Source organism: Armigeres subalbatus, chromosome 2 (assembly GCF_024139115.2).
Source record: "Armigeres subalbatus isolate Guangzhou_Male chromosome 2, GZ_Asu_2, whole genome shotgun sequence".
Lineage (NCBI taxonomy): Eukaryota > Metazoa > Arthropoda > Insecta > Diptera > Culicidae > Armigeres > Armigeres subalbatus.
The window spans coordinates 297,801,722-297,815,168 of NC_085140.1; the positions used below are offsets into that span (position 1 = coordinate 297,801,722).

Genomic DNA, 13,447 nt, shown 5'->3' on the forward strand with positions numbered 1-13,447 from the left:
TTATAAAAGAAAGGGTATGTTGGTTTGACATCATTCGATAGTATAAACGGTAGAAACCGAGTATAATTTTCAATTTCTATCGTAATTCTTTAAGTAAAAAAAAAGAATCGCAGTAGAAATGGCAAGACCTTCGATTCCCGTTCCGGACCATCATGACACAATCAACCAAATTACTTATTCACCGCTTCAAAACTACAAATGCCTAAATATATTTTCTTCCTTCTGGAAAAAATCATCTTTCTCTTTTGCTTGAAGTAGAATTTTTTTTTAAATTGCTTTAAATTAGTCGAACTACAGTTCTACTCACTTATCAAAAACACATTTCTTTCAACATCTGAGCTAGCGCAAAAACAAGTGTTGTGCCATTAGAGAGACATTCGTAAGATTACTCACCCGCACTTGCCGTCGGAGATTCTCTTCGAAAATCGTTGATATCAAAGGGAAGATTGCCGTCCATGTAGCTATTCATCATCCCGTTGACGTTGAAGAAACTTTGATCGTCCGGTAGCTGCAAATCCATGTCCGGCTCTGGCGAGGGCGCATTGATGTCCGGCGACGGCATCGGACTCGGCAACGTCGTCGTCAGCTCATCTAGCTTCTTCTTCATGCTCTTCAGTCGGTTGCCGAAATTTCGGTAGGCCTGAGTAGATAGACATACAGTTTAAATCTTGATCGATGTTTGAGAAAATCTCACTTACATTAACCACAACTTTCACTTCCCCTCGTTGATTGTGATAGAAAGTTTCAGCCTGCTCCAGCAGGCTCAGCAGTAGCTTCCTTGATTTGATTTCCGTTTTCAGACTATGTACATAACTTTGGTAATGGACCAAATTCTCCTCAATCTCGCGTTCGACATCCTCCACCCGTTTCCGTTCTGCAGAAGAAATAAAAAATGTAAGTCATCTCCTATCATATCAATTTTTAGTGCAATAGTCTACCTTTGCCTTTGATAGAATTCCTGACCAGCTCTACATCGACCAGCGGTGTTTTGTTCAAGCTTTTGAATGTCGTATCCGTGTCGGTTTCATTTTTCACACAATCTTTAATGGTAGACACCAGCTGAGCACTCTGGAAGTCATCGACGTCCAACGTGATGACAACGTTTTTGGTTTGATCCGACAAACGTGAGGGGCCGCTTGCCAAGGTGACCGTTTGCGGAGCAGCATTAATCGACGATGCAGTAGGAGTCGATAGACTCGTAGCTGAATCTACTTTCTTCGCCGATGTGGCACTAAGCAAACCGTTCAGATCGGCCAGAAACTCATCGTTGTAGATCTCGCGTTGTTCCCAAATCTTGAATATTCGGAGGATTTTGTGCTTTACTTTTTCGTCCCGAACCAGTGTTGTCGCTTTCTGCAGGTACGTTCCCCAGCTGTCGACGTATTCGTAGTTTTTCCGTTTGCTGTACTGAATGACATCGTTTGCCAGATAGAAGAGCGTTAACCGACTTTCCACTTTCACTATAAGGAGAAACAATATAAAAATATGATTAATCCACTTTGCGATGATAGTGATTCACTGTCGAATGCAACTTGTTGCGAGTAGACCCGCCCGGTAAGTAAGTTCCTGACAACGCTCATCTGATTCTTTATCATATTCTGAGTGTCCTCCGAAAGTTTGAGCCCATTTGGATGAAAACTGATTTAGCACAAGCTGTTTCAAGTTTGCATGCAAATTAGTATGGGGAAATTTATTTTTTTCATTTACTGGTTATAACCACGAGACTGACACTTGTATACCTCCAGCACGGTTTGTTTCGTAGTCAACATTGGATTGGAAATTCCGCACTGACAGCCATAAGGATAATGTATATGGACGCCATATCCAGATAAGTTTGACTTGCGGTTAGCGGCAGTATACACATTTTTAGATGAATTTGATGCCATATGCTGTTGAAAACGGGTATGTTTACAATTTGCGACACACGCCGTTTTGAAAAAGCACTCGAGATTTTTATTTCAAGAGGCACATTTTATAAATGCTTAGCCTATGCATACAATTCAACATTTATTTATTTATTATCAGACTAAGGCCGGAGTGGCCTGTGCTGCACATAAAAGTCTTCTCCATTCAGCTCGGTCCATGGCTGCACTTCGCCAACCACGCAGTCTGCGGAGGGTCCGCAAATCGTCCTCCACCTGATCGATCCACCTTGCCTTCTTGTTCCCGTCGGATCGTTGTCGAGAACCATTTTCACCGGATTACTGTCCGACATTCTGGCTACGTGCCCGGCCCACCGCAGTCTTCCGATTTTCGCGGTGTGAACGATGGATGGTTCTCCCAACAGCTGATGCAACTCGTGATTCATTCGCCTCCTCCACGTACCGTCCGCCATCTGCACCCCACCATAGATGGTACGCAACACTTTCCTTTCAAAAACTCCCAGTGCGCGTTGGTCTTCCACGAGCATCGTCCAGGTCCAGGTCTCTCCAGAGCACTACCGGTCTAATGAGCGTTTTGTAGATAATCAGTTTGGTACGGCGGAGCCAGGAGCTACCATTTCCTTGATCTTTACGTTTACGTTTGTTGAATAAAGATCAAGGAAATGGTAGCTCCTGGCTCTTCAAGTTTATACCTAAGCATTAAGCGCAACAAGCGAGTAGAAATAAGCACCGTAGTAAGATAAGTACTTAGATAAATTATTATACCTACGCATAGTATAAATAGTGTAAGCTGCGATTATTTTCTTCAAGTCGAGTCAAGTACGAGACGGCCTTACTGTTGAGGTCGAAATACGTATCTGTCAAGATACAATTAAGTGGTGGAATTCAATGGGATTGTATGAACTCGTCTTATGACAAGCAACCGTATCAGTTTATCCGGAAATCCGTTTTCGTGCATTAGCAGCCATAGCTGGTCCCGATCGATTGTATCATATGCGGCTTTGAAGTCGATGAATAGAAGATGTGTGGGCACGTTGTATTCGCGGCATTTCTGCAATACCTGACGTATGGCGAACACCTGGTCTGTGGTAGAGCGTTCACCCATAAATCCCGCCTGGTACTGCCCCACGAACTCTCTTGCAATTGGTGTTAGTCGGCGGCATAAAATTTGGGAGAGTACCTTGTAGGCGGCGTTCAGAAATGTGATTGCGCGTTAGTTGCTACAATCCAGCTTATCGACCTTTTTGTAGATGGGTCACACGACACCTTCCATCCACTCCTGCGGCAGAACCTCATCCTCCCAAACCTTGGTAACCACCCAGTGCAGCGCTCTAGCCAGTGTTTAAACAGCTCTCCTGGTAGTTGGTCAACTCCAGGGGCTTTGTTGTTTTTCAGCCGGCCGATCTCCTCCTGGATTTCCTGGAGATTCGGAGCCGGAAGTCGCATGTCCTGCGCGCGTGCTCCTAGGTTCATTACCATACCGCCACTGTTGTCTGCCATATCGCCATTCAGGTGCTCTTCGTAGTGCTGCCGCCACCTTTGGATCACCTCACGCTCGTTCGTAAGAAGATTCCCGTTTATGTCCTTGCACATATCGGACTGTGGCACGTGGCCCTTACGTGAACGGTTCAACTTCTCATATAACTTCCGTGCGTTATTAGCGCGGTACAGTTCCTCCGTCTCTTCACGGTCTCGCTATTCCTGCTGGCGCTTTTCCTCCGGAAAATAGAGTTTTGTCTGTTCTGCTCCCGTTTGTATCGTGCCTCGTTCGCCCTCGTGCGGTGTTGCAGCAATCTCGCTCATGCGGCATTCTTCTCCTCAACTAACTGCTCACATTCGCCGTCATACCAGTCGTTTCTCTGATCCGGAGCCACCGTGCCTAGTGCAGCGGTTGCGGTGCTTCCAATGGCGGATCGAATATCTCTTCAGCCATCTTTAAGAGATGCTGCGCCTAGCTGCTCTTCCGTTGGGAGTGCCACTTCCAGCTGCTGCGCGTAGCCTTGGGCTAGTCTATCGTCTTGCAGCCGCCCAATGTTTAGCCGCGGCAGACGACTCCGACGCGTGTTGATCACCGTCGAGAGTTTTGAGCGCAGACATACTGCAACGAGGTAGTGGTCGGATTCAATATTCGCACTGCGGTAAGTGCGTACGTTCGTGATGTCGGAGAACAATTTACCGTCGATAAGAACGTGATCGTTTTGGTTTTCCGTTACTTGATTAGGTGATTTCCATGTGGCTTTGTGGATATTCTTGCGGGGGAAGAAAGTGCTTCGGACTACCATTCCGCGGGAGGCTGCAAAGTTTATGCATCGTTGGCCGTTGTCGTTCGATACGGTATGCAGACTATCCGGTCCGATGACCGGTCTATACATTTTCTCCCTTCCTATCTGAGCGTTCCATGTCACCGATGACGATTTTGACGTCCCGCAGTGGGCATCCATCGTATGTCTGCTCCAGCTGCGCATAGAACGCTTCTTTCTCGTCGTCGGATCTCCCTTCGTGTGGGCAGTGCACGTTGATGATGCTATAGTTGAAGAAACGGCCTTTTATCCTCAGCTAGCACATCCTTGCGTTGATTGGCTGCCACCCAATCACGCGTTGGCGCATCTTTCCCAGCACTATGAAGCTGGTTCCCAGCTCGTTGGTGGTGCCACAGCTTTGGTAGAAGGTAGCCCCTCGATGCCCGCTTTTCCACACTTTCTGTCCTGTCCAGCAGATTTCCTGCAGCGCTACGACATCGAAGTTGCGGGGATGTAATTCATCGTAGATTATCCTATCGCAACCTGCGAAGCCTAGCGACTTGCAGTTCCATGTTCCAAGCTTCCAATCGTGATCCTTTATTCGTCGCCTCGCCTAGGTCGTTGCCGATTGTATCGAGTCGTGTTATCTTCTATGTCGTTCGTAATAGTTGTTTTTAAAGGCGGCTTATTGGGCCTGCGCAAACCTCCTGTCTCGTCGGAGGGCCGTCCTCATCGACCTCATTGGAATCGATCGCAGAGCAGTAGTGGAGGCTTTTGTCCCACTGAAGAGGGAAACGGCAAGGATAGGCTTAACCATTAACTCTACCAATACAAAGTACATGATGGCAGGTAGAGATAGAGGAAGACCTAGTGGTGTTGGTGCAGAGGTAGTGCTTGATGGGGATGTGTTTGAAGTTGTTGACGAATTTGTTTACCTTGGAACGCTTGTGAAAACGATGTTTTTTGTACGTATTGCTGCTGCGAATAGGGCCTTTTACGGATTACGTAACCAGCTTACTGCCGCTAACCGCAAGTCGAGCACGTCTGTATATGGCGTCCATATACAGATGTGCTCGACTTGCGGTTAGCGGCAGCTTAGGTCCCGCAACATGCAGACGGAAACGCGTTTGGGGAAACTGGAGGAACATCGCCCTAGATCAACGATTATGGAGCTCTACAATACGCCAGGCATAGGTATATCGACGCTGTAGCCAAACAGGTGTCCATGTAGGTATCAATAATGAACCGGAAAGCTGATCTAAAGAGCTGACTTTTCTGAATAATCTGAACGGATCAGATCCGCTCACTACAATGAGCTGTTTTGCCCACCTCTACTATGTGGTGAACAGTAAGATGTACCATCATGTATGTATGTATTAGAGTGGGGCGCAGTTGTATGGAAAAACGCAAACTTCGTCCAATCAAGTGAGATCAAGGTTTTTCTGAATCGTTTTGGAACCCCAATCAACTGTGCAAAATATGGACTCGATTGGTTGCGACCTCGCATGCCGCATCGCGTTTTAAATTTACATGAAGATTAGTATGGGAAAACGTACTTTTTTACATTTTTGCTATTAGCGGCTTCAATTTATCATCAATCACGTGACTCAATACCTTAGCATATAGTCTGGAAGATGCCAAAAAAGCTTTGCCGAAGAAGGTACATAGCTGGAAGATCTACAAAAAATGTTATTACGTTTCGAAAATTGATTGTTCGAACCATATGCAAGAAATCAATGTTTCTGCCAGCACTACCGGACGACCTACGGTTATCGAAGGGCCATCTTCCTTCTTGTCGGATTTTTTCTTTGTGAAATGATTCCGGATAGCTCCCATTAGCTCTAATGGAACGTACACACGGTCAAGCAGTTTGACCAACATTGACTCCACCTCTCGTTTGTTCCAACATCCATCAAGTTTTACCAACAGCGGCATGAACAATCAATTTATTCGACCAACAATATCACACACGAACGACCGGAGCGCTAACTTGAGCATCAACCATCAAAAAATATATGGGGGTTTGTGCAACTTCACTACAAATGCTCAAACATGTTCGGCGAACCTTGACTCCACCCCCGACAACTCAAACCAAAATCAAACCGTTTTAATTTTTTCCAACCGAGCCGCCAACTGTCAAATGGTTGTTCGAACAACTTCACACACGTTCCAACAAAGCAGCAACCGAAGCGTTTTCTTGGGGGTGGAGTCAATGTTCGTCGAACTGCTTGACTGGTGTGTACGTAGCATAAAGCCCTTTAAGATCAATTATTTTGAAATAACACTCAGTTAAATTATTGATCTACTTAGTTCGGCAGTGCTGGCAGAATAAACGATTTTTGCATATGGTTTGAACACACAATCTTCGAAGCGTTATAACTTTTTTCGTGGACGTTCCAGCAACGTACCTTCCTCAGCAAAGTTTTTCGGCATCCTTTGGGTTATACTTTAAAGCAATGTGCCACTTGGTTTACGATGAACTGAAACCTCTAGTAATAGAAATGCAAAAATATACGTTCTCCCATACTAATTTTCATACAAACTTCAAACGCGATGCGGAAAGCGAGGGAGCAACCAATCGGTCCCAAATTCTGCACAGTTGTTCAGGACCCAGAATGGCTTCGAAAAACCTATGATTTGAAAAAATGACCATGACGCCCCACTCTAGTATGTATGTATGTAGTTAGCCAACAGTAAGATGTACCATCATGTAAAAAAAATCAAAATCATTTTATCCAGACGTATACTAAAGTAAAGTTTTTTGCTCCCAGAAGATACTGTAAACATTTCAACCAGATCCATCAAGTGGATTCTCAACGAGCATGATGTTTATATGTGGAAAATCGATTGAATATATAGAAAACTACGCCCCATTCACTTTTTTAGATCAAGGTGGCACTGTAGCCATTCAATCCCGCTCATCAGTAAAACGTAAATCTTCACATTTTTACGAAGAGGCTCATGAAAACCGCGGTTTCAGAATCCTCTTCGTAATAATGTATAGATCCTACTTCACAGGGCTATCATGGCTATTACAAACATGCTGTCAGCGACGCGTATGAAACCAGCCACTGTATGCGATTTATTGTAAGCATTATTTACCATATTAAGGAATTTCAGCTAAAATAATTATATTTACAGTTTAGAGAAAGTTTAGTGGATGAAGGCTATTTTATTGGCCCTGTGCGACAAGTTTTTACAAGAAAAATGCGTAGAAATATGGAAGAACCTTATCATTTTTAATATCTATATTGTCGCGAGTCAGTGTATGGTTATTGTAAAAATTGAAACTGTATGCTGTACCGGAGTAAATAACACGTAAAAAAACCTCGAGGCCCAGGCCCTAATTTTGATCATATGAATGTGAAAACCGTTGACCGATTGTGAAAATAGTGAATAATTATGCGAACATTTGTTGTATTCTTTGTTATCTTGAAGGACACTATCCTTCAAGAGAAAGTGCAAGTGTAGGGCTGACAGCAATGAGTATAGATAGAAGGTGAGGAAGAAGACCAAATGCAAGTGTATTAGTGGATGATTTTGCACGGCTTCTTATGGGTGCACGTTCGAATGTAGTAGTGAAAGCTTTTTCGCCATACACGGTGGCACGCACACAATATATGGATTTCCATACCTTAGTATTTATTTTCATTGGGCTGACAGCATCGTCGAATGAAGTTTCCTGATGCTAGCAGGTAGCCCGAAAGTATGTCTACGAACCCGATATTCAGAGCATCGTCAGACAAAGTGTTCCGCGAACATCACAGACGTCGCAAGTTGCATGGAAAAGGCTCCCACCAAAGTTTTACGAGAGCCGCGTGAATGTTTTCAAATTAAAAACCCAGATTGATCCACCTAGCAGTGATTGTGCCTTTCTCGTACAATGTTGAACAATCCAACCCGGAAAATTAGTTGAAATGCTGAGTTATTTGTGAGTGTATTTTCAAAAGTTCTAAGTAAAGTATTATTAGCGTGTGCGTTTTATTCGAGCTTTTTTATTATGCTTTAAAGCTGCAGAAGCGTTATGGCGTTATGAACGTAACTTGCATGCTATCAAAACTTGTGTTGCATTTGTTGTACTCAAGTCTTGTACTAAAGCGAGTAGAAGAGCTTGCATGGGTTGATTCTACAAGGCATTTTATAGCATGTTATGACTTTTTCACGATATATCATAACCATTTGAATATTTAGAATTTTTTGGAATGTGCAATCGTTATGAAATTCAATAGTGATCAACTACGCTTTATTCTTTGTCGATTGCAACTTGTTGCGAGAGAATCGGTTAAGAATTACTATGTGAAAAATTGGCTAATGTTTTTTATGGCACATGTGCACACACACACACACACATACACACGGACAGACAGACATTTGCTCAGTTCGTCAAGCTGAGTCGGTTGGTATATAACACTATGGGTCTCTGAGCCTTCTATTAAAAGTTCGATTTTGGAGTGAAATGATAGCCTTTCGGTACACCTTTGTTGTACGAGAAAGGCAAAAATATTAAACCATTTTTTTATGGCAATCGAGCTATGTCATTGAAAAAGACCAAATAGAGACTAGTTAGAATAATGTATGCATTTGATCTGGGTGCATTGAATCCGCGATATTCGCGAGACTACATTTAAAGGAATCGCGATTTTTGCGACTGGAGGAGCGAATCCGCAAAATTCGCGGAAATGCGAAAATCGCGATTATTGTAACAACCCTTTACTTGGTAATAATGAGCGACAGGGAATGACTACAGCTCCACCTAGAGGTAAAAAAGGGGACGGGATGCATTTTCCAAATATTCAGTCAATTTTTCCTATATAAACTTCATGGTCGTTAAGCATCCATTTAGACTTGATGGGTGGGGCTGAAACGTAGCCTCTGGGACTAAAAAAAATACTTTCAGGGGGTATGTTTTGATAAAATGAATTTGATTTTTGTTTTCTTTTTCATATTAGTGTGGTCCACCCTATGTACAGTCTTTTTTTAGAAGCAATATTATATTGAAGTGTTAAATACAAATCCTTTGCCTCAAATGGGCTACCTCGGAACATCACAACAAGGATCAACAAGTGATCTCTAGGTTTTGGAACGGTTTACTTGGTGGACGCTTCCGGCATTCCAATGAAAACTTTTTTTTGTTCATCTTTATTAAGGTCCAATGAAATCTTTTTATTTGCTCTTCTCAGCATTCTCAATGATACAAATTATCCTATTGGCCGATGCTTAACCTTGGTTGGAGGAAGGGCGTTTCGTTTCGTTCCCTGTTGCTTTCTTATGCCATTTCTATGTTAAAAGAATAGACCCATCAAGGCCAGAATTATCTCCCGAAGATCTAAAAAGATCAATCGAATTGTCATTTTTGCGATCTGAGCTACAACATACCAAGAAGTGATCTGATCTTTTATTTCCATTGCCAAATGGCATATTTACCCAAAAGGATTCCTCGTGCCCATCACTGAACTGAGCTCAAAGAGCGTTCTGAAATAAGCATTGAAGTCGGTATCTACACGGGGCTTCGTACCGTGTAAATTCCAAAAACGACTTAACGTTTTTTTTGCGTTTTTTACGCACACTCGACTAAAAACTAACAAAATCGCGTAAAAAAACTTATTGGTATTTTAGAGAGTGAAAGATACTGCTTAACATTTATGGTAAGGTGCAGATCAAAGACTATACATGAAAAAGTTTGGGATAGTAGTTCAACTGGTATAAATAAAACAACGAAACAAACAAAATAGGTATGTACGAACTTTCTTCTGGAAGGAGATTCTCTATTCACCCCGTGGATTCGCATAAATGTCTTTGCTTATGGAACCACCCCACCCATTTTTGGCCCTGAAAGCATTAGCAGCATAAATACCAAATCGAAGGAATTATTAGTGTTACTATCTTTAATTACAAATTTTACTTGTTGTATGATGCAGGTTTTCATTACTATCAATAAAAATAAAACAAAAATGAAATGGCTGTACAATTGGTTGACCTTTTTTTTTTAATTATTCAAAAAACTCAAAGGTGCAGCCCAATCGGGTTGTACCTACGCAAAGGTGACGTTGAACTACGTAGCTGTATTAAATGTACAGGTTTTCGACTTTTCTGTTCGATGAGACCCATGCAAGCGTTTTTCAAGTCCATGGTGAATCTGTTTTCGTTGTTTATGCATATAATTTTTAGACCAACATTTGGAAAGGAAGATAAAAATAAAATTTTCAAATAATCGATGATGAACTGTTAGAAAGTTTTCAATAGTAAAAAATCATACATAAATATTGTAACACACTGGAGTCGGTTTTCACGCGGAGGATATGGGCCGCGTGAATTAAAACAACGTAAAAAACCGAGTAAATCCCTAAATATGTCTAACGCATTAGAAGCAATTCGTGTGAAAAAAAAACGATTGCAGTGTACATTGGGTATGAAGCGATGACTCTTCCTTGATCGAATGGTCAAAGAACATCGAAAATCCATCGAGAGACGGTTGAGATATCAACGGTCGAAGTCTATTATATTTTCGTGACGTTTTTAGATTTTTTGCGATCGTAAAGTGTACCCCAATATAGAAATGACAGACGTAGTTCTACGTCAAAAGTTTCCGCCGTGAAACGAGATGAGATTATGAAAGCTAAATTAATGTTTGCTAGTTTAATAGGCAATGAAAAAAAAAGTTTTACCTTGTTTTAGTATATTCAACCAGCTGCTCACGATCTTCTTGTGATGCGTTCTTCTCTGTAAACACCATGCCGATAGCTGTTGAATGCTATCCTGTGTATCCTTGAGCTCCTTCAGTTTCTGCTCAAACGCTGGTACATCAAACTCACCGGATGTAGCACCTCCTCCCCCACCACCACCACTTCCCCCACCAGTTGCCGTAGCAGTTACTGACAACGTTGTCGTTTTGGACATTTTTCTTGTTTTACTTCCTGATGCAAATGCTTCCGATTCAGCTTCCTCTCAAATTGCACTCATTATAACTGATGTTCGCCGATACGTTCTTATCAGCTAGCTGACCATCGAAAAGCCGCATCCACTTCTCGTTATTCCACGGGAGCGCTTTTTCAAGGCCAATCAAAGCAGCGGGAAATTTGCACAACACTTCTGACAGCAGCTTCCCGTCCTAGGAACGGTAAACAAAACGCACTGCCCCTTTGGCTCCTACTGCCGATGCGAATCCTCCACCAACCGAAAAAAAAAATCACTTCCGAGTTTAGGATTCTACCTATTTTTTGGTGGTAAATTTCGAATACGTAGGCAGGATGCTCAAAACACACGCTCGCACACTTCCATTTTTGCAGCCTCCTCCAGACCGAGAAAAACGAAAACAAATCGCCCCGCTGTTTGGCTTCCGCTCCACAACTTCACACACGCACTCGACGGGTATTCTTTTTTGCCGAATGGTTTCGGATGGCCACCGTATCAAACTGGAACTCGCGCACTATATTTCACCGAAACTCACGATTCCCGTAGTCAACCGAACAAATTGCCTCGTAAATCGACAAGTTTTTTCCGCTGAAAACAAAATGTTACCGAAAATTTTTGATGCCTCCTCGAAGAGAATGCGCTGTCAAATTGTAGTTCGACGGAAAGCTGCAAGAAAACCAGGGTGGCGCTAACTCAGCTGCGATGGCGATAATTTCTTGCAGTATGACAGCTGATTGAAGACCTCGGTGGCATTTTTGTTTTCCGAAGGATTCAGGCAAATTACTGCAGATGGCGCGTGCATATATGTACATGCGAATTCAAAATGCGCGCCAAAATTATTAGTGAGACACGTGCACGTGTTCGGTATTCTGGATTCGTAGATAAAATATTAAATATCAAATTTTGTATAAATACGATTGTTCCGTCTAGGACGAAAGTCCGAGAACACTCCTTGGGTCCTTGATGTCTTGGGATAGGACACAGTTTTTAGTCTAGTGTCCTGGCTTATACACTGATGGGCAAAAGTATTCGCATAAATTCAGATAGATTACTACACTAATAAAAATCCACACATTTTTATTGGCAAAAATCTAAAGAAATTTCCAAATAAATTTTATGTGTGCGTTAATAACCACCCGCTATGGGAAAATTCACATAAAGGTTATTAGTTAATAAGAGTTATGTGTGTTTCCACATATACGCTATGCGAATTCACATAGCCGTTATGTGGGAAATGATATAGTCAAAATTTATGTGCCACACATAATGGATATGATTGGATTTTTGTCAGTGTATGAAAACATGATGAATACTTATGAACATCAGTGTACATATAGGCCTAGGTTTAAGCGCCATTACTCACTCTCTGGAACGAGAAAAAGAAAAAGAAATAAAAGCGACGAAAAACAAGCGAAAACTAATAGGACGATAACATTTTACCATATTTTTACTTACAATCTCCATGTTTTCCGTGCTTGGAATCGTTCTTTTTTAATTACTCCTGACAAAACACAATTTATTGCTTACCACAAATTTTCGCGAAAAGTGAATAAGGAGTAAAAAAGAAGAAACGAAAATAAAATCATCAGGAAAACCGATTTTCGTTAATCTCTTAGGTTCATTCTAGAGAAAAGGGGTCGTACACTTATTACGTAAGCAATTATTCTGGGTTTTTCGACCCCCTCCCCCTCTCCCCATCACTACAAAAAAATCAATAATTTTCTACATGTGCCACGACACATAAAATGACTAGAAAACCTTCTCTATACATTCTATGGGCACTTTATGAATAACAAAACGGTACAGATACAATGAATAATCATAACTTATCCCGAACACTTGCGTCCTTCTTAAAAAATATATGTGGGGACTAATGGTTGAAAACCATAACATCTCACACATAAATTTGAAAATGTTCAAACATGCGATAAATATTGGTACGAACCATTAGAAGTGTCAGCAGAAAAAGAAAAAAAAATGGAGACGAAACGCGTGCATCATTTGGAGCAGCGAGAATTTGGATTTGTGAAGGTAAGTTTGTTTGTTCATATTTGTTTTTATATTTCAGTTGAATGCTTCTTTCTTTTTATGAATTCAGATGTGGCGTAAAAGATAAATGGACAAAGGGTCCCCGGAATGCTCGATATGTAATAACGAAGCCTTTAGGAATCGCGGCGCTTAGAAAATGGAGGGCATCAAACAAACAGCTCAAATACTACATCTGTTTGGATTCCGAAGGTCTGCTGCTGTGCCGATGTCTACCTTCCCGACCCGGTTGAGGAAAACAGTTCCGCAAAAATTGAGGCAAAACACCGTGTAGGAAGTGACTATTAAGTTGACCCAAACGTAAATAAGCAAGGTGCGAGATTTGTCAACTTTTTGCGCAAACAACTGGTCGTTAATCATATAGTG

The 13,447-nt window shown here is 42.0% G+C and overlaps 1 protein-coding gene across 4 annotated transcripts in view; it reads right to left on the bottom strand.

The window, feature by feature from the left end:
- The window catches only part of LOC134212459 (uncharacterized), a 28,023-nt gene extending 16,315 nt beyond the window's left edge, over positions 1–11,708 (bottom strand). For all 4 annotated transcript variants that reach the window (XM_062690353.1, XM_062690351.1, XM_062690350.1 and 1 more), the window contains exons 1-4: positions 10,789–11,708; positions 939–1,460; positions 699–874; positions 394–640 (exon numbers count right to left, since the gene is read on the bottom strand). In XM_062690353.1, coding sequence (XP_062546337.1) covers positions 394–640; positions 699–874; positions 939–1,460; positions 10,789–11,020 — 1,177 coding nt within the window. In that variant the 5' untranslated portion in view covers positions 11,021–11,708. The remainder of the gene's footprint in view (positions 1–393; positions 641–698; positions 875–938; positions 1,461–10,788) is intronic.
- Between the last annotated feature and the right edge of the window lie 1,739 nt (positions 11,709–13,447).